This window comes from Ranitomeya imitator, chromosome 5 (assembly GCF_032444005.1).
Source record: "Ranitomeya imitator isolate aRanImi1 chromosome 5, aRanImi1.pri, whole genome shotgun sequence".
Taxonomy (NCBI): domain Eukaryota; kingdom Metazoa; phylum Chordata; class Amphibia; order Anura; family Dendrobatidae; genus Ranitomeya; species Ranitomeya imitator.
Genome location: NC_091286.1, coordinates 37,516,738 through 37,538,101, shown reverse-complemented (window position 1 = coordinate 37,538,101; position 21,364 = coordinate 37,516,738). Strand labels below are relative to the sequence as shown.

Sequence of the window (21,364 nt, the reverse complement as noted above, 5' to 3'; positions counted from 1 at the left end):
CTGATGGGCCGAGTTCTATCTTCGGTGATCTCAACAGTACATTCCCTGGAGTAGAACACTGGCGTCCGGGTTTTTCCTCAAGTGAGTGGGAACTTCACTCGGAAATCTTCCATCGGACCTGCCTTCACTGGAGTACTCCAGAGGTAGTTCGGATGGCGTCCAAACTGAACGCCAATGTACTCCAGTTCATGGTTTGGCCTCGCGATCCAAGACCATTGCAGTGCATGATCTATTCTTCCATGGTACCAATTTCCATAACCCCTCTTCCACTGCGTCTGAAACCTTTTCGGAAGCGGGTAGGGCCCCAGTGATCCCGGGAGACCCGCACTGACCATGTCAGGTTTTTTTCTCGCTTGCGGTACTAGTATTTTTCCGGCTTATTGTCTCAAGCTGGAAATATGGTCTTTCTTGCAGGCCTCAACCTGTAGTTCTTCCCTACCGCGTACCGTTAAATCCGTGGGACCTTAATGGTCCTGGGCATCTTACAGTGGACTCCTTTTCTGATCCGGATAGACTTTTCTATCAGGGAGGGTCTCTCCCCTTCTTTCTCTGCGCTCTTGTCCTCCTGATGAGTCTTCAGATCTCGACGCTCTGTTCTTTATCTTTTTTCCTTATTACCTTCAAGGCAAGGTTGCCCTCTAGCCATCCCCTTCCCTCGTTGCCAAGGGGTATTATATCTCCACTGTTGCAGGGGCATCGTCCTCTCATCTCCTTCGGCTCTAGTCCACAAAGCGGAATGGGTTCTCCATAATCTGGAAGAAGCGAGTGCTCCGAGTGGGTACGTATCGACGACGACATCCTTCCAAAGGTTGGACATTTTACTCGGGTTTTTCGATGGTAAGTAGGCTTCCTGACTGTCACAGGAAGGGTTTAGCCGTTTTTCTTCGGCCACGTTAGCCTGGTGGATTCTTTTCTCCATCCAGGAGTCCTTTCGCGCTAGATGCCAGCCTATCTCCCTGTCTGAGGGCTCTAGGCGCCAGACGTCGGCAAGCACGACCGCAGGCTTGCGAATTCCTCCAGGCCGCATGCATTCTTGAAGCACTATAATTCACTCACTTCCACAGATGTGAGTCTGGGCAGGTGGACTTTGCAGGCCGCGGTGGCGCACTTGTAAGTAGCGGCTACACGGCCTGAAGTGATGTTGTCCCCACCCAGGGACTGCTTTGGGACGTCCCATGGTCTGTGTCCCCCAATGAGGCGAAGGAGAAATAGGGATTTTTGTGTACTCACCGTAAAATCCTTTTCTCCGAGCCATTCATTGGGGGACACAGCTCCCACCCTGTTATTAGCTTATGCTTTGTTTTTATCTTTTGATATGTTATACTCTTATATATAATGTGACATGCTTTACGCTTATATGTCGTTATTGATCTCCTACTGCTTTTGCACCGAACTGGTTAGCTGGTAGCCAGCAGGAGGGTGTATACTGCAGGGGAGGAGCTAACTTTTTCTTTGTATTACTTAGTGTCAGCCTCCTGGTGGCAGCAGCATACACCCATGGTCTGTGTCCCCCAATGAATGGCTCGGAGAAAAGGATTTTACGGTGAGTACACAAAAATCCCTATATTTCACCCATCCAATCAAATAAAAGTGTTTTTTAATAACAAACAAAAAAACCATCAAATAATAATGTTCAGTTATGCACTCAATACTTGGTCGGGAATCCTTTGGCAGAAATGACTGCTTCAATGCGGCGTGGCATGGAGGCAATCAGCCTGTGACACTGCTGAGATGTTATGGAGGCCCAGGATGCTTCAATAGCGGCCTTAAGCTCATCCAGAGTGTTGGGTCTTGCGTCTCTCAACTTTCTCTTCACAATATCCCACAGATTCTCTATGGGGTTCAGGTCAGGAGAGTTGGCAGGCCAATTGAGCACATTAATACCATGGTCAGTAAACCATTTACCAGTGGTTTTGGCACTGTGAGCAGGTGCCAGGTCGTGCTGAAAAATGAAATCTTCATCTCCATAAAGCATTTCAGCCGATGGAAGCATGAAGTGCTCCAAAATCTCCTGATAGCTAGCTGCATTGACCCTGCCCTTGATGAAACACAGTGGACCAACACCAGCAGCTGACATGGCACCCCACACCATCACTGACTGTGGGTACTTGACACTGGACTTCAGGCATTTTGGCATTTCCTTCTCCCCAGTCTTCCTCCAGACTCTGGCACCTTGATTTCCGAATGACATGCAAAATTTTCTTTCATCAGAAAAAAGTACTTGGGACCACTTAGCAACAGTCCAGTGCTGCTTCTCTGTAGCCCAGGTCAGGCGCCTCTGCCGCTGTTTATGGTTCAAAAGTGGCTTTACCTGAGGAATGCGGCACCTGTAGCCCATTTCCTGCACACGCCTGTGCACGGTGGCTCTGGATGTTTCCACACCAGACTCAGTCCACTGCTTCCTCAGGTTCCCCAAGGTCTGGAATCGGTCCTTCTCCACAATCTTCCTCAGGGTCCGGTCTCCTCTTCTCGTTGTACAGCGTTTTCTGCCACATTGTTTCCTTCCAACAGACTTACCATTGAGGTGCCTTGATACAGCACTCTGGGAACAGCCTATTTGTTGAGAAATTTCTTTCTGGGTCTTACCCTCTTGCTTGAGGGTGTCAATGATGGCCTTCTTGACATCTGTCAGGTCGCTAGTCTTACCCATGATGGGGGTTTTGAGTAATGAACCAGGCAGGGAGTTTATAAAAGCCTCAGGTATCTTTTGCATGTGTTTAGAGTTAATTAGTTGATTCAGAAGATTAGGGTAATAGGTCGTTTAGAGAACCTTTTCTTGATATGCTAATTTATTGAGACAGGTTTTTTGGGTTATCAGGAGTTGTATGCCAAAATCATCAGTATTAAAACAATAAAAGACCTGACAAATTTCAGTTGGTGGATAATGAATCTATAATATATGAAAGTTTAATTGTAATCATTACATTATGGTAAATAATGAAATTTAACACTATATGCTAATTTTTTGAGAAGGACCTGTATGGCTCGTACATAATCTGGTCTTTTTTGTGGTAACATACGGATGCAAAACCTGGACGATAAACAGACAAGACAGAAGAAGGATCGACGCCTTCGAAATGTGGAGCCGTAGAAGCATGTTATCAATACCATGGATGGCAAGAAGAACAAACAAATCAATCTTGGAACGAATGAAGCCAGACATGTCACTCGAAGCAAGGATCACCAAGCTATGACTTGCATTCTGTGGACACATCATAGGAAAAGAGCAATCACTGGAGAAGGACATCATGGTCGGAAGAATAGAAGGAGCAAGGAGAAGAGGAAGACCAGCAACCTTTATGGCTTGATGCAATCAAGATAACAGCGTAGAAGACCATGGTGGACATATTTAGGCTTGCGCAAGATCAATCTTCCTACAAATCGTTCATCAAGTCTCCACGGCCCGAGACCGAGTCAAAGGCCATTCATAGATGTGGAACAATTTATCTGTTAATTACATACAAACAAAGGAGACCTATTATGATCCAGAATTCATGAGGGTACTCGATGTAACAAATGACATTCCGGCCATTACTGAGATAACTCTGTAAGCTTCCGTACTATACATTTTGTTGCTGGGTGGAGGCTGTTTGCACATTTTAATGATTCTGCGATGACGACTTTCAGAACACTCGGGATAAAGACAAAGCAGAGAGGAAGCGGAAGGCGGAAATCGCCCGGCTTCGTAAAGAGAAAATTATGGCCCAGATGTCTGAAATGCAGCGGCACTTCATTGATGAAAACAGAGAGCTTTTCCAGCAGTCGATGGACGAACTAAACGTGTCTGCATCAACGTCACATGACAGCAGGTGAGATTAGCAGTTTTTGGATGCTAAACACAACATAAGAAACAGGCGATCGACATTTATGGAAGTCCCAAAACTTAGAATAAGATTCCCATATTTCAGAACCGTATATTGAAAACATTATGAAGATGCAGAATGTGCCTTAAAAAAAATTGCATAATTTGCCTCTTCTAGGCTCTATTTGTTTCTGCACATTGCTGGCTGTAGAATTAAGTATCCGAAAATCCATCATTGAGCTCATTTTGACAGAGTTTTTTTTGTTTTGAAACTTTCATCTCTTTTATTTTTATTTTCTCAGCCCCTCTTTGTTGATTTATGACCACATCAAAGTTCAAGTCAACTTTGATATGATCTGTGGTCATAAATCAACACAGAGGAGCACAGAGATGAATCAATAAAAAAAAAATTAGAAACTCCTCATCAGAACTATCTCTCTCTTACAGATGCAACAAGCAATGTGCAGGGAAACTAAAAAGCCAAGCAGTTCAAAGTTGGTAATGAAACCCAATTGCAATTTTTTTTTTTTTGCAATTTTAAGCCCAAAATACATAAAGCTGAGCCTCAAAGGTCACAGATCTAAAAACATAAAGATATGGCTGTAATATTGCAAAAAAAGTAAAAGTAAAGGGACTTCTACCAGTCACTAGAACAGGAGCTCCTTGATCTGTTTTTGTCCTGGTTTTGTCACGATGTCCTGTTGATCTGTTACTCTTGTGATTTCTCATTTCTTGGTGATCTATACAGTAGTCCTGCTTTGCTGGACTCCAAGCTTATTGCACTGGGCCCTCATCAGACGAGGTTTGTGGAGCAGAGTCTACTGGTCACTTGTATCCTGTGTCAAGAAGAACAGGCGTACAACGTGGACAGCAAAGCCATGGTCCTGGCCGCCTTCATCCAAAGGTCAACTGTCTTCTCCAAGAACAGAGCAAAGATTATTCAAGACCCAGGTATGGAGACAGTTCAGTTGTCCCTTATCAGATTTGTGTTGGGGGGTTAGATACGGTACATAAAGCGAATCTATTCATGGCTTCTGAATTTTTAGTACCTTTGGTCTTTATAATTGAGGTGCAATGCTACAGTTTGTGCACTGCTAATCAAGCAAATCTTCTGTGCAGATAACTACGATCCGCTCTTCATGCATCCAGACTTGGCTTGTGGGACACACACGGGGAGCTGCGGCCACATCATGCACGCTCACTGCTGGCAGAGGTACGTATTGGATATCTCTTTTGTAGAAATACGTTTTGCTTTTGGAAATCAGCCTGGACATATGGAGAAGAATATGTGCTGATAAGCCACACTCAGAATTTAATTTTTTTGCATTTTGGATTATGTGCAAATCTCTCGGCATTTTTGCTCTGTCATCACCTTCGGCTAAAATCCTCTGCAAAATTCTGCTACCAATTAGGGAAAATTTGGACATTTTTTGGCTATTCATTATAGTTAATCGACGTAGGAGAAAAAAAAAACATCATAGAAATGAGCAAATTGATTCACGGGACCCTCAGCCAGCAGCTTGCTCAGTAATTCTGTATTTGCTAGACCGGAACCCTTCACAGCGCCTCCGACGTGACTGTATCTGCGGCTCCTCTTATGATTACACAGCTTGACGCAACCTCATGGCTTGCACAACATTGCTCCTGACCCACTGATTAAAAGGGTATATGGATGTCGTCGGGTAAGAGGCAATCCGCAGGTAGGAGGTGGTCCGCAGGGCTCCCTTATATCAGCCATAGAATACGGACCCAGCCGCTAGACCAGGATCCTGCACATTTATTTGCTCATCTCTACATAGGCTTACACATTTGGATTCACAAATCATGTTAGAAATATTCACTTTTAACATTTTTTTTCAGGTATTTTGATGCTGTGCAAATGAAGGAGCAGCGCAGGCAGCAGCGCTTACGTATGCAGACGAGCTACGATGTTGAAAATGGTGAATTCCTCTGCCCGCTGTGTCAGTGCTTAAGCAACACCGTCATCCCCATGCTGCCTCCACCCAGGAGTCTGTACCACAGGTTAGAAAGTCACCTTATCCAGTTGTCTTCTATGTAAATGGGTTTCCAGGGTTAAGGTACCGTCACACTCAGCGACGCTGCAGCGATATAGACAACGAGCCGACCTAAACTAGATCGCTGGAGCGTCGCTGTTTAGGTCGCTGTAGAGACGTCAAACACAGCAACTCCAGAACGATGCAGGAGCGATCCAGCGACGTAACGGCGACTCACTTCTCGTTCTCGCTGGTTGTTAGCTCCATGTCAAACAGCCGGAGTGTACCGATCCGACACACATCTAGGGGCTCTATGCTCGTTGCTGGCGTCGTTGCTTTTGATGTCAAACATGACGATACACGCCAACCTGGCGACGAAATAAAGTTCTGGACTTCTAGCTCCGACCAGCGATGGCACAGCGGGATCCAGATCGCTGCTGCGTGTCAAACACAACGAGATCGCTATCCAGGACGCTGCAACGTCACGGATTGTTGTCCTCTTTGCAAAGTTGCTGAGTGTGACGGTACCTTTAGAAAATCATATGTATTGTCTTCCACTCCTGTCCTCAGTAAATGGGTGGTTTTGCAGCAAAACCACATTTGCTTTAGGGCTGTCGGCAGCCATGTTTATCTCCTTCTGGACACCCCCTCTAATTGAAATTGCTGAAAGCTGGGCATTGTCCTCATCTCCGTCTTCTGTGCTGCATTTCTACAGGTTAGATTTTTCAGATCAACCAGATTTGGCTGAATGGGTGAACGTTATCGGTCAGCAGATCAGAGTACTGAAGGAACTGGATGGAGAGAAGAGCACTGGTGAGTGGACAAGACAGAATCTACATGAGACTGTATTTATGTGACACTGCGACCAGATCTATATCAGTATCTTATTATTACAGATATCCCTGAATGGTTCCGGCCTACTTACCAACCAAAGTACGTATCTAACCATTCATTGCTTGATGAAACTGGAAAGATGGCAATGTATCATGTGGCATTCAGTAGCTGGTTATTGCAAACTTATAGGAACACATGTATACTTCAAAGAGGTTGTCTAATTAAATGTGGAGTCTGACTACTGGGATTCCCAATGATCCCGGGAAAAGGGTCCCCATCTCCTAGGTGAATGGAGTAGTAGTACACACACGACCACCATTCTATTCAGCCCACGGCTGTTAACTAGTAAAATCCCGCTCTCAGTCACTGACAGTGGGCTTTACACATGCCTGCAGGAAGCACATCATACATCCCGCCCATCAGCGCCCCTGTCACGTAATTGCAGGGTGCCAATGGGCTGTCATGAAAGTTAGGGGTCTGCTGAAGACCCCTGTGCGTGTCATTACGATACTCCTGTCTACGCTGACCCGCGGCTGGTGTTGATAGGAGATCGTGATTTCTGCTATACATCGCCTATGCGATCACAGCTTCAAGTCTCCTATGGGGACTATTAAATACAGTAACAAATTTTTTTATTTTTTTTTTAGGACAAAAAAAAAAGTTCAACTCGCACCCCTTTTTTGCCCCATTAAAAATAAAAAAAAAAATGAGAAAATACACATTTGTTATCGCTGCGTTACTAAAAGTAACTACAAATAAAAAATAAATTAATTTGATTGGTAAAAAGGCGGAACAAGAAAAGAAATCAAAACACCAGAATTACATTTTTTTTTCTCTCTCTCTTCATTGGGGAACACAAAAAAACCATGGGTGTATGCTGCCACTAGGAGGTTGACACTACGCAAAAAATGGTTAGCTCCTCTCCAGCAGTATATACCCACCAACTGGCAGAAAGCTAATCAGTTTTAGCTTCGTGTCAGTAAGACCTAGAGACCGGGAGCACAGTGTGGAAATGCGTCACTACTGTACCCTCTCGTGTCTACCAGGCAGGACCCCATGCCTCCTAACACTTCAAGCGCGTTTGGGGCATCCACAAGACTGAAGATGTGGACCAATCCTTTGCGCCGCCCACCCTCCAGAGTCGGTCGTTCAGGGTAGGAAAACAGAATCGTACCCGACGGCTACCAGAGATGTCCAGTGGCCCAGAGGTCTGCATGCCAGTCCGTCTTCCAGCGCCAGTTTGCGAAGAGGGATGCGGAATCTTCAGGACAGATATTCATGCGGCAGTGCAGGGGGCTCCAAAAAAATTTTTTTTTTCTTTATCGCCTCTCATTGGGGGACACAGGAACCATGGGTGTATGCTGCTGCCACTAGGAGGCTGACACTATGCAAATAAAAAAGTTAGCTCCTCCTCTGCAGTATACACCCCACCGACTGGCATCATGCTCTTGAGTTTAGCTTAGTGTCAGTAGGAGGTGGACACGGGTCTTTCATTAGACCCTTATCTACCTCAATGTGCGTCGTTTCTTTTCAGGTTTTCTGGAGGGATACAGGGTGAGCAGTCACACCTGTAGTCCCACAAAACGGACTATGAGTACGGCGTGTACTGCCACCCCGTATCCTCATAGATCCCTCTCCAGGACCAAGAGCCTAGCACACAAGCGTGCTTAGAAGTCTGGTCCTGGCTCCGTCCCCCACCCACTCGCCCACCAGAGCCTGTCGGTTGCGGAGACGAGGACGTCCATCAGCTCCCTGGACGTCTCACTTTTTTCCAGGTTAGTACCGGCGTGGGATGTCTAAGGTGAGTATTTATTTTAGTTATTTTTTTTTTTTCTGCGGCTTCCCTGGATCCTCAAAAAAGGGGGTGCCTGTTAATGGGTTCATAATGCGGGTCACGTTTCTTCCCAGCCGCCGCACCTACTCCGGCTGCGGCTGCCCTCTCTTGTCTGGCGCGGCCGCCTTTTCGGACTACCGCGCCGCTTCTTTTCTGTCACCGCGCTCTGCTCCCAGTAAGCGCGGCCTTGCCACACGCTTCGGGCCCCTGCGACTACCCTGCTCCGGCGCTGTAAGCGCCTGTCTCTTTCCTCTCAGCGCGGCGGCTTTGCCAGCCGTCGCATCGCTTCGGCCCCCTGCGTTTTCCCTGCTCCGGCCGCTGTAAGCGGCCGGTCCTTTTCTCAGCGCCGCCGCCGCATCTTTCCACTGTAGCGGCCATTCCTTCTCCCTCAGCGTGGCGGCCTGCCAGGTCGCCACACCGCTTGGGCATGCAGCCGCTGTTTGCGGTCGCTTACCTACCGCGTCGCTTCCTCATGCGGCGCTCTGTGCCTACGCCGCGGCCCTTCTCCGCCGGTCTCCTATTCCTAATTTAGGCCCCGGCTTCTGCCCGGGCCTACTTCCGGTGGCAGACTCCGCCCCCTTCCCTCTTTCATCGGGCGGGCTTTTCTCCCGCCCGACAATTGCACTGAGGCACCGCCTCTTTTCCCTGCCCACCGGCGCCATCTTGGGACTCCCGAGCCATGAGCCCTCTCCTCCACACAGGATACATGACAGCCGCAGATCCAAATTGCGCCAGGAGGCCATTCCACCCTCCTGCCTAAGGGACCACTCCTCGCCAGAGGTCCATGCATCAAGCTGGACAGCTTCACTCCGCAATCCGTCTGCCGTGAGTAGCTCTGCAATTGCAGACTGACACTCCCCTCTGCCCTCTGTCCCCTAACCCTCTTTTTCTTCACGGACCTCTCTAAAATGTCTAACTCTAAAGGGGGCCGCTCTCGTCCTCCTACTTCATCCTCTTCTGACCCGATTGTTCCTACCGCCCAGGATCCTCCGGCCGGTCCGCCCGAGAGTGATACGCCCATCCCAGGCTGGGTTTTCTCTCTGTCTCATTCGGTGGCCGATCTAACGCGGGTGTCTCAAAATTTCTGGTATCCGTGCTGGACCGATTACCTCCGCAGCCCCCCACAGTGGCCAGCGGGTCGCAGGAGCCTCCACCCGAGCCGTCCTTGATAAGCCGCAAAAGGTCCAGACAGGAACGTCGGTCTGAGTCCTCTTCTCGCTCCATCTCGCCACACGGTCCCCCTCTGCGGTCGGCGTCCTCCCGATCCTTCTCCCCTGAATCAGGCGAGGCGTTATCTGATGCGCCCTCGGAGGACATCTCGGAGCTGGATTCTAACCAAATCGCCACCATGAGGGATATGGTCCAGAATCTCATTGGAGCTATAAACCAAACCTGTGGCATTATGGATCCCTCTACGGAACCCGCAGATCAGGCGGTTTCGTTTAGACGGGCTAAACCACCTTCTAAGTTTTTCTCCCGAACTTACTGCCAATTGGACGGTCTCTCCCTCGGTGGATCCCCGTTTCCAGGCTCTCCACCAACACGGTGCTTCCACTGTCCGGCGGAGCATCTCTGAAGGACTCTAACGATAGTTATAGAATCCTTTGCGAAGTCAGCCTTTGAGGCAGCTGCAGCCGCTTCAAATGCCCAGTTTTCGCTTCCACCTGGGTTTCGGAATTCCTTTCAAATGGGCCAAAGAACTCCGTCGAGATATCCTGGACAGAGCGCCTCCTGTGCAACTGGCGGAGCTTGCCATCCAGATTTCCCACGCGGGTGAATACCTGGTCTCCGTCTCTCTGGATGTCGCGTCTTGTGCGGCTCAGGCATCCAGCAATGCCGTTACCATCCGCCGGACCGTTTGGCTCAAGGCCTGGCAGGCAGACTTATGTTCCAAAAAGTCCCGCACCTGTCTCCCCTTTCAGGGCTCACGTCTCTTTGGTTCCATGCTGGACCAAATCATTAAGGACGCCACCGGGGGTACAAGTCTCCTCTCCCCCAGGCTAATCCTCGTCGCCCTCCTCCTAGGGCCTCACGGCAAGACGGCAGTTTCGGTCCTTTCGGCCTTTTTTTCATCACCTCACGGCACCAACCTCCCTTCTCAGCAGCACCAGAGTCCTCAGGCACGTCAAGAGAAGAAAGCGGTGCCCTTTTGGCCCACTCTGTCCTGGCGTCCTCGCTACTCTCCGGGTAGATCCTCCAGGCCAGTACTGGAAGATCCACCTCAGCATGACTCTGACAAGACCCCAACCCACCTCCCAGGTTGGGTGGCCGTCTTCTCTTTTTCAGGGACGTCTGCACCTCCGCAGTAGAGGATGCATGGGTCAGGGAAGTTGCATCCTCGGGATACAAGATAGAGTTCGTTTTCACGACCCCGGGATCGTTTCTTCGAATCCCGACCTCCCAGAGATCCCGCTCTAGTTCCGGGTTTCTTCGCAGCCATCGCTTCTCTTCTCAAAGCCGGGGAAATCGTTCCCATCCCAGAAAAAGAACGGTTCACAGGTTTCTACTCGAACCTTTTTGGGGTACCGGAAAAAAAAAAAAAAAAGACGGCAAGGTTCGCCCCATTCTGGACCTCAGATTACTGAACAGGAGAGTTCGTCTGAGGCACTTCGGGATGGGATCCCTTCGTTCAGTAATTGCTCCCATGGAGGCTCAAGAATTTCTGTGTTCCATAGATATTCAGGACGCCTACCTCCATGTCCCGATATTTCCCGGACGTCACCGATTCCTGCGCTTTGCGGTGCTCCCGGTACATTTTCAATCCGTCGCCCTGCCGTTCGGTCTCACTACCGCTCCAAGGGTATTCACGAAGATCATGGCGGCGCTGTTGGCCATCTTGAGAGTCAGAGGCCTGGTCCTATTTCCATACCTCGATGACATCCTCATTAAGGCTCCGTCCTTTTCTCAGGCTCACGAAAGTCTGTCCGTCGTTCTCGACACCCTAGCCGTTTCGGGTGGCTGGTCAACCGGAAGAAGTCCTGCCTTATTCCTTCTCAGCGCATCATCTTTCTGGGCATGCTCTTCGACACTTGTCAGACCAAAGTCTTCCTTCCCAAAGACAAGAGATCCTCTCTTTTTCGGGACATACGCTTGCTCCAGGGTCCTCGGCTTCCCTCCCTCCGACCGGCCATGAACGTTCTGGGGAGGATGGTATCAACATTGGAAGCGATTCCCTTTGCCCAATTTCATTCGCGACCCCTTCAGCAAGCCATTCTGTCTCAGTGTGACAGGTCTGTCTTCTCCCTGGTTCGTCCGATCCGATTCTTTTCTCGGGTCAAACGGTCTCTCAACTGGTGGCTGATGTCACCTCTCATCTCCCAGGGCAGGTCCTTCTTTCCAGTTCTCTGGTAAGTGGTGACGACGGACGCCAGCCTCCTCGGCTGGGGTGCGGTTTTTCGCCACCTCACGGTTCAGGGCCGTTGGTCGGCGCAGGAGTCGGCTCCGCCGATCAATGTCCTCGAGATTCGGGCCACCTTTACTGTCCCTCCGCCACTGGGAAAGGATTCTCAGGGGTCTGCCAATCCGGATCCAGACTGACAACGCCACGGCTGTGGCATATGTCAATCTTCAAGTGGGGGACTCTGAGCTACTTGGCCCTTGCTGAGGTATCCAAGATCCTACTTTGGGCGGAGACAACGGCCCCGGTGATATCCACGGGGTATATCCCCGGCATGGACAATTGGGCCGCCGACTTCCTTGGTCCTTGCATCCGGAGGTCTTCCATCAAGATTTTTCTTCGATGGGGGACTCCGGACGTGGATCTCTCGGCGTCTTGAATGAACAGGAAGATTCTGCAGTTCATCTTCAGGTCTTGCGATCCTCTTGCAGTGGGCGTCAATGCTCTGGCCATTCCTTGGTCACAGTTCGTGCTGCCCTACCTGTTCCCACCCCTTCCATTACTTCCCAAACTGTTGAAAAAGAGCAAAGCGGAAAAGGTGCCGGTCATTCTGATCGCCCCGGATTGGCCCAGGAGAGCTTGGTTTGCGGAGCTCGTCAATCTTCTTGCGGACGCTCCCTGGCGCCTTCCAGACAGGCCCGATCTGCTGTCTCAGGGTCTGATCTGCCACCCGAATTCTCGGTCGCTCAGTTTAACGGCGTGGCTGTTGAGACCGCAGTTCTCAGAGCGTCCGGCCTTTCGGACCGGGTGATTCACACCGTGATTCAGGCTCGGAAGCCTTCATCTTCCAGGATCTACTATCGTACCTGGAAGGCTTACTTTCGTTGGTGCTAGTCCAACTGCGTTTCACCTATGTCCTTTTCCCTGCCTTCCATTTTGGCCTTCCTTCAGGCAGGACTGGATTCGGGCCTGGCTCTTAGTTCCCTGAAGGGCCAGGTCTCTGCGCTTTCCATCCTCTTTCAGAAGACTTTAGCTTCTCGGCCACAGATTAAGACCTTCCTTCAAGGAGTAGCCCACGCTGTCCCTCCGTACAGGGCCCCCGTGGATTCATGGGATTTAAACCTGGTTCTGGACGTTCTGAGGGTTTCCCCCTTTGAGCCTCTCAAGGAGATTCCCCTGTCAGTTCTATCTTTGAGGGTGGTCTTTCTTGTGGCCATCACCTTTATCTGCTTTTTTTCCGAGTTGGCGGCCCTGTCCTGCCGTCCTCCGTACTTGGACATTCACCAGGACAAGGCGGTCCTCAGGCCTCTGCCTTCCTGCCTTCCTAAGGTGGTTTTCCACCTCAACGAGGTCATCGTTCTACCTTCCTTTTGTCCAGCTCCGGCTCATCCCCCTGGAATGATCGTTGAACAGGCTGGACCTCGTCAGGGCAGTGAGGATCTACCGGGATAGAACGTCCACTTTCCGGAAGACGGATTCCTTTTTCGTCATTCCTGATGGCACGCGCAGAGGCCAGCCGACTTCTAAAGCAACTATTGCTCGCTGGATCAGAATGGCAATTTTGGAGGCTTACCGGGTCAAGAACAGAGTGCCCCCTCCTGGGATTAAGGTTCACTCTACCCGGGCAGTTGGCGCCTCCTGGGCGGTGCACCACAGGGCTTCCGCCCTACAGCTTTGCAAAGCGGCAACTTGGTCTTCCATCCACACGTTCGCCAAATTTTTCAAGATCCATTACTACGCTTCGGCGGACGCCAGCCTAGGCAGAAGGATCTTGCAGGTGGCAGTGGTGAGTCCTCTGACCTGATGGAAGTCTGTTTTTCCCGCCCTAGGGACTGCTTTGGGACGTCCCATGGTTCCTGTGTCCCCCAATGAGAGGCGATAAAGAAAACAGGATTTTTGGTTGCTTACCGTAAAATCTGTTTCTTGAAGCCTCCATTGGGGGACACAGCTCCCTCCCAATGTTTGTTATCTGTTCTATGACTGTTCTCACGTTTACAGTTCTCAAGTTTGTGGTTATGGTTTTTCAACCTTGCTTCTTATCTCCTACTGCTTTCTCACTAACTGAAGAGCATGATGCCAGTCGGTGGGGTGTACACTGCAGAGGAGGAGCTAACTTTTTTATTTGCATAGTGTCAGCCTCCTAGTGGCAGCAGCATACACCCATGGTTCCTGTGTCCCCCAATGGAGGCTTCAAGAAACAGATTTTACGGTAAGCAACCAAAAATCCTGTTATTTGATTCAAAAAATTAATATTGAGATATCTCTTTAAGTATCCTAGACCAGGGGGTAAAATAGCAGTCCTCCGGTCCCATCCTCGGCGGTTCGCGGTGCCTACCGCTCCATCCCTCTCCCCTGTACGGCTTCCCGGCCAAAATTTAGTCCCTGGCTGCTGCCTACTATGGGGCTAGACACGGCCCCCCCCAGGCCGCCCTATCATGTGACAACGGTCCGGCTAGCTCCGGCCCTCCCACCGGCCTATCAGCATGGCCCTCTCTCCTGGACCCTGCAACACTTCACGCCCTTTTCCTGCGGCCCCTGTCCATCACCGAGCGGGAAACCGCGCACGCTAAAGGCTCCACCCACGGCTCGGCGCCATCTTCACGCCGTGTTAAGCTTCCCACATGCAGCTCCCGGTCTACAACCTGCTCTCCCTGCGTCTCTGCATAACGTTATTCCGGCCAGGATCCAGTTCTGTGTTCTCTGTCACTGGGGGGGCACAGCTCTTATCCCTGGCAGCTCTCCCCTGGCACTTGGTCTCTCCTTCTACCACTTTCATCTCATCTATGTCTAATCCTAGGGAGTCTCACTCCCATCGTGGTACACTTTGCATGTTCCTCCTGTAACAAGAAGTTACCCTCTGGTCAGACCTCATCTCTCTGCCATAATTGTAGACCATCTAATATGTCTTCCCAGGAGCCCCCCTCTTCTCACAACAAGTATGCGCCCCCTCCTGAGTGGGTGACAATTCTTACAAATTAAAAAAAAAAAATTTTAATCACAGTTTAAAAAAAAATAAAAAAAACTACATATGTTGGCTATCTGCGCACTCATACTGACCTGGAGAATCATATAGCCAGGCCAATTTGTTCATATAGTGAACATTGTAATTAAAAAGATAAAATTGTGGCACTGCACTTTTTTTGTAAGTTCAGTGAACATGGAATTTTTTTCCCCACTTTCCAGTGCTAAAATATATGGTGGCATTCAAAAGTACAACAGTATTTTAGATGCATTAGAACAATGCAGATAAAGATGGACATAGCTTGTAGCTTTTAAAGCTAAGTGAACTAATGGGTCTACCACTCATTTCAAGGAACCCATACTCTGATAGCATTAAGGAGATGCTAACGACATTTGGAACCGCAACATACAAAGTCGGCCTCAACGTTCATCCCAATGAGGAAGACCCTCGTGTCCCCATCATGTGCTGGGAAAGCTGTGCATACACCATACAGACTATTGGTGAGAATTATTAACATGCAGTCAGTGAATGCGTTCCTATTGCACTACGGCTAATCATAATTTTGCTCTTCTTCAGAACGTATATTAACGGACGAAGAAAGACCTTTGTTCGGAAATCTGCCATGTCGACAGGTAAGGATAAGTTATGAAAAACTCTAATGCAGGAGCAGCCGTAAGTTGTTTGGTAAACTATATAAAACTTTGTTCTTAAAAATAGACATTGCAATCATTTGGTGCTAATATTTTGATGTTGTGTAACTACAAAATTTGCAAAAATTTGTCACGTTTTTGGATGTGTAATGAATTTTTGCTTGCTTATTCTTAGGACGACTGCTTAAAATCTCTCACAAGATTTGCAGCGGCTCACTGGACCGTCGGTACGCTGTCAGTGGTGCAGAAACACTTTTCCCGACTTTTTCAGTGTAAGTTACTATAAATTAATCCCCTTTTACTTTCATTGAGTGATGTAATGAAGCACACTTTAATTTAAGGTTGGGTTCACACCATGGTCTGGTTTCCGCTCCGTTGGGGCTTCCATCTGAATACTGTTTCCCAGATTTAGCTATTCTACTACTGAAATTTATCCTGCCAAAATAGACACTTCCAGAAAGAAGGTTAAGTTGACTCCAAGGTTTCATATTTTTTACACCATTTGCCTCATTTCTGAGCATGGACTAGGATGTGTTGTGAACAAAAAGTCAGAATTGGCTTTCACCTCCCTTAAAAAAAAAAAAAACACAATAAAAAGCAATTTTGTATGTACTCCAAAATGATATCCGCAAAATCATATCATTTTGGTCCAGTGATGAAAAAAAATAAGAGGATTTTCCATACTTAGCGTAAAATCCCTTTCTCATAGTCTTCATTGGTGGACATTGGGCTCCTCGCAGGCTTCACCAAGCTACTTAGTTAGCGGTAAAGCAATAGGAGAAGCAACATAAGGAACAGAATCACGAAACATGCATCCAAACTAGAACAACTAGAAGGGTGTGCGTTGTGCCACCACCCCCTTGAATGAAGGCTATTATGAGAAAGGAATTTTATGGGCAAGTATTGAAAATTCTCATTTGTCGAACGCATCATTGGGGGACATAGGAAACCATTGGATGTCCTAAATCAGTCGCAAAGGATTGAAAACAGAAGAAAAACAAAGGTAGAGAGATGAATGTCTCAGGCCGTAACCCGCTTGCAGCACCCTGTTACGCAGACTCGTGTCAGCTGATGCAAAGTTATAAACTTTGTAAAATTTTGAGAACGTGTCAACGGAAAATCAAGTCACAGGCTTACAGAGATGCAGAACAGAAGCCTGATGGCGAATGATCCGGGAAGCCCCCACCACCCAAGTGAAATGAGCTTAAACCCCCAGTAGAGACACTCTATCCTTTGCCTGATACACTTCCAGAATGGCTGAACATATCCAGTGAGTGAACTTGACCTTAGAGGCAGGGAGACCTTGACTAGATCTTTCCGGAATGACAAGGTCTGCATGAGGCCATCAAGGACAGGTGGTGACGCATCACTCTGAACACATCCAGCTGAAACATTCTTCTAAAAAGCAGTACACTGGCTGGGCAAAAACCAGTTCCGTGAAGGAATTGAGAGCCAGGCCGGACTCGAGACCCGCCTGTGAATATGACACAGAAAAGAGAAGAGCATAGAGATGACATGGACGTACACCAACAAAAAAAGTCCTTCCAAGTACGTTAATAGGAATGCAATGAGGAGGGCATCTGTACCGTAATCACAGTCAAAACAACCCAGTCAGAGAAAACTGGCAACTTCAGAACTGCATCTTTAACTTCCATGTCATTAAAGGGAGCAACCAAGATTAGGGGTGGAAGAGGGGACCCTGGGAAAGTAGGTCGGGATGATCCAGCAGTCTCTATAGATTGCCTGCGAGAAGATGATTATTTATGCTTACCAGGCTCTTCTGAGCCAGTTTGGGGCCACGAGGATGACAGGAACCCGTTCCAACTTGATCTTCTAAACAATTTTGTTTCATCTGAATGACATTATCTTGACATCTGATGAACCCCACCTGAGACAAATCTAGAGGAAGACATCTCAGTGAAGATACCACTTTCTTTATCGCTTCATTTGGAGACACAGGTAACCATGGGGTGTATGCTCCTGTCGCTAGGAGGCTGACACTAGTCAAAAAAGGAAAATGGCTCCTCAGCAGTATACACGCACTGACAGGCACAAAGTACCTCAGTTAAAGCTTAGTGTCTGTAGGAGGTGGACCATCTGCTCCCAGATCCACATTTTCCTTTGCAGGTTCCTTCTTTGTGTTTATTAATCTTTTTCCCTCTGTTTTTCAGGTTTCTTTTTTCTTACGGTAACAGGGTGTAATTTCTCACCCTGTTTTTTTTGTACGTATGCGACTGAGAGAACAGGGTGGTGTCACCCACATCGCCAACGCTAGGACCCGCGGGCAGGACTTTATCACCTGTCACCTTTACGGGTGTTTCACGGTGATTCCCGGTGGCCAGTCCTTGCCTTTTTCCCACCCCTCTCCTCGGAGAGGGCTGGGAGGAAAACGGTGGTCACCATCAGTGGCCTTCCCCCTTCTTGTAAGGGGTTGATGCCGTTTTCTGCACCGTCTGGATATGGAGTGGGAAGGAGGATGCCCAATTCCAGAGACCCTCACCCACCCTGAGGGCTCCTGATGTTATCCTCAACGCTGCAGAGGGACCGGCACAAGTATGTTTCCCTCCGCAGCGACAGGCGTCATCCCTGGGAGCACTGTCCCCTTCATCACAAAGGGACAGGGCGGCGTCAGTGGTAGTGAAGAGCCGTGGCCATTTTTCTCATGGCCGTACTCTGTATTTGCAGACACTCCCCCTTCCCTTGCCACCCGGTCTTGCTTTTACACCACCGCATGTTTGAATCGCGCGCCCTTTTGTGTCCAATAAGAGGCTTCTTCATCCTCTTCTTCTTTCTATGCTTCTCGCAGCGCGCGTTTTTTCGGCATGTTTTCTTCCACTCCTACCACGGAGCTTCTCCGTCCTGGCTGGTCACGCCCCCGGCACTTCAGCCAGTCGAAGGGGGACTTTAGCTTTTGCTGACCGGCAGATCTTCCTGGTTGTTCACGCCCCCAGCGTGTCAGCCAATAGGATGATAGCTTTTCCTTTCACCGGCCAGCAGACTTCAGCATGCGGTGAAACAGCCGAGTCTGCACTGTTTTTCTTGCGCCGCCATATTCTGCGCTCTCTACAGACTGGAGCACGCTCTGCACACTGGGGACATAGCCATATTCTGCGCTCTCTGTAGATGTTCTGCTCACAGGTGGACACAGCTCCCTCAGTTTTTTCTGCTTGTCGTCGTTGGCATCGGGCAGGCTCTGTTTCTTTTGTCTTAGCTTTTCCTTAGCAGTATCCCAAGGCTCAGCTTATGCCCAACCCTAGAGAGGCTTCCTGTTGCCCCTCTAAGCCCACTGTAATTCACTATGCCTGTGCCCTCTCAGAAGGAAGTGGTCTTCAGGCCAGCCCTCCTCTTTCTGCCTGTCGTGCAGCCCCTCCACCATGCCTGCCCCGCAGGAGCCCTCTCATGCCCGGGATGAGAGCACTCCCCTCCCTCCGAAGCTGGCTGTTGCCATGTCTGTCGGTCTCCGACCTGACAAAAGTTTCACAGTCCCTGGTCCAGGTCCTGGAGCGACTTTGACATCTGTCTAATGCCACCAGTGCTCCGTACGCCTCTCACAGTGATTTGCATGCACCTGACCGCGAGCTTCACAGGGACAAATCGGCTTCAAAGGAAGCAGACTCTTTCCAGTTCTTCCTCTAGTTCTCCGGGTCCCTCTGCATCCTGGATGCATTCCTCACCCCATGCCCCTCCTCGGAGACGGCTTTTGGGTCGGATGTGGATTCCCAGTCTGAGTCCGATACGGACCAGACCTCAAAGATGCAGGAAATGGTAAATAGCCTCATCTTTGCAATTACCAAAAACTTTGAGCCTAAAGGAGTAGAAGGCACCTGCTCAGGAGCACTCTGTTTCCTTCAAAGGGGTAAAACTTACTTCCCGGAGTTTCCCTAATCACAGGGAATTTGAGGCGATTTTACCTAAACACTTGAAACACTGAAAAGCGCTTCCAGGAAGGAAGCAGCTAGATATTTTCCCTTTAGACCTCATTGGTAAATAGGCAGAATCCCCTAATGTGGATTGGTCGGTTTCTCGCCTGTCTTCCAAGACATTCTTGTCTCTACCAGACGGTGCATCTCTTAAGGATTCTACGGATAGACAGATTGAATCCTTGGCTAAGTCAGCCTTTGAAGCAGCTGACCCCTCCCATTTGTGCCTCTACCTGGGTGGCAAAGTCCATGTCTGCCTGGGCAAGAATGCTTCATCAGGGTATTTTAGCGGCAGCTCCTCTGGATGAGATGGCAGATCAGATTGCCCATGCTGGAAAATATCTTTTGACTGCTTGCTTAGATGCGACTGGTTGCTCTGCCAGGGCTACCAGCAACATCTTTGCTATACAACGCATTCTCTGGTTGAAAGCGTGGAATGCAGATCCACCATCAAAAAAGTACCTCACAGATCTTGCCTTCCAAGGCTCTAGACTTTTTGGGTCCAAGCTGGATCAAATAATCTCGGATGCTACCGGCGGGAAAAGCACCTCGCTTCCCCAGTCCAAACCTAAGCGCCCCTTTAATAGGAATAGGTCGCTTCAATTTCATTCCTTTCGGTCCTTCTCTTCTTCAAGGACTTCCTCACAACAGGACCGCTCTTCTGCCCAGGGGGAAAGGAAAAAGTCGTCCTTCAAACCAGCTTCTCACTGGTGACCTAAGGGTTGCTGTTCCAAGCCTTCAGGGTCACGCACCAACAGTTCTCCTCTGCATGATGGGTCTCCCCCACCCCAGAATCGCTCCAGGGTTGGAGTCCGACTACTTCTCTTCCTGGATGCATGGTTGTCGGTGGTCGACGACGCCTGGGTCAGAGAAATAGTCATTTCCGGTTACAAAATCAACAAAATGGAAGGGGCCATCCATGTGGAGGAATTCCGTCATGTATCTGATCTAAGTGTCATTGACTGCAGGTCCACACTTCCTTGAAGAGAAGACAGCCGTCCAAATGGTTCCTGGGGTCAGGGTGCTTTGTGAAACTGAGGAAAAGTTGTTGCCTCTGGAACTAGAGGAATTGTCCACTGGCCGTGTGGATGCCAAAATGGAACTGGCTTGTTGGAAGGTCTCTTCATTTCTTAAGGGGCAGCAGTCTCTTTTGGCAAATGGAAGAGAATTGATGAAAAACACAACACTGATGCATTCTCTGCCTGGTAGCAAGACATTTGGACCAGTCTTTGGAAGCAGGGTCCTCCTATGGTGACCAAGATGATCTTTGCCCATCTTGGTTCCAAACAGGCAGGATCCCTGAAAGGGAAGGTTAATAAGGGATCATTTGGATCCTTGTACCACAACTTGAGCTAGATTGCTACAGTGTCGATTGAGATCTGAACAGAACAGTCAGCAGCTGTAGGCGAGACAAAGGAGAGATACATACCCCCCTTGGAAGCTCCAGTGATACAGTTGTAGGAGCCCTGGAAAGAATGCTTTGGCACAGGTGTACTGACCCGGCAGTAACATCCTTCGCAACCCAAATATCAGTTAAAACTGGGCTCTGGCTCTGCAAAAAAACTCACACGTAGCCAAGAATTCCACACATCTAGCCATTGGGACCTTGAAAGAAGCTGCGTCTGAGAATGGGAGAGTCATGATCCTTGGAAGGAAGACCAGCTTGTGACAAAATAAAACACTGGAAAAGGACACAGCATTTCCATATAAATTTGTCTGTAAAAACATCTTTCTGAGCAGACGACCAGTCTGAAGGATGCAGTCTCTGCAGGATGAGAAGGGATTTGCTTCCATTACGTTCAGAGACTGGTTCACCACACTGACAATGTTGTTGGCAATGTCTCTAGCTTCAGCACCTGGTCGAAATCCAGGTCTAGTTCCAAGTTGCAATGGTGGGCCTATCCCTGTGGTGGTTGAGACTCAGGAGTGGGGTAGAGAGATGGCAAGTACCAAGGGAAAGAGAAATCGAAGCCAAGACTATAAAATCGCTCAAAGCCTCTTTGACTGCTGCCACGGTCTGCCATTTTGGTG

At 49.0% G+C, this 21,364-nt stretch overlaps 1 protein-coding gene across 6 annotated transcripts in view; it reads left to right on the top strand.

Moving 5' to 3' along the window:
- UBR2 (ubiquitin protein ligase E3 component n-recognin 2) overlaps nucleotides 1-21,364 on the top strand; it is a 143,151-nt gene that overhangs the window by 100,862 nt on the left and 20,925 nt on the right. For all 6 annotated transcript variants that reach the window (XM_069768573.1, XM_069768572.1, XM_069768571.1 and 3 more), the window contains 9 exons: nucleotides 3,628-3,809; nucleotides 4,551-4,753; nucleotides 4,922-5,015; nucleotides 5,663-5,824; nucleotides 6,512-6,609; nucleotides 6,693-6,729; nucleotides 15,115-15,263; nucleotides 15,340-15,395; nucleotides 15,589-15,685. In XM_069768573.1, coding sequence (XP_069624674.1) covers nucleotides 3,628-3,809; nucleotides 4,551-4,753; nucleotides 4,922-5,015; nucleotides 5,663-5,824; nucleotides 6,512-6,609; nucleotides 6,693-6,729; nucleotides 15,115-15,263; nucleotides 15,340-15,395; nucleotides 15,589-15,685 — 1,078 coding nt within the window. The remainder of the gene's footprint in view (nucleotides 1-3,627; nucleotides 3,810-4,550; nucleotides 4,754-4,921; nucleotides 5,016-5,662; nucleotides 5,825-6,511; nucleotides 6,610-6,692; nucleotides 6,730-15,114; nucleotides 15,264-15,339; nucleotides 15,396-15,588; nucleotides 15,686-21,364) is intronic.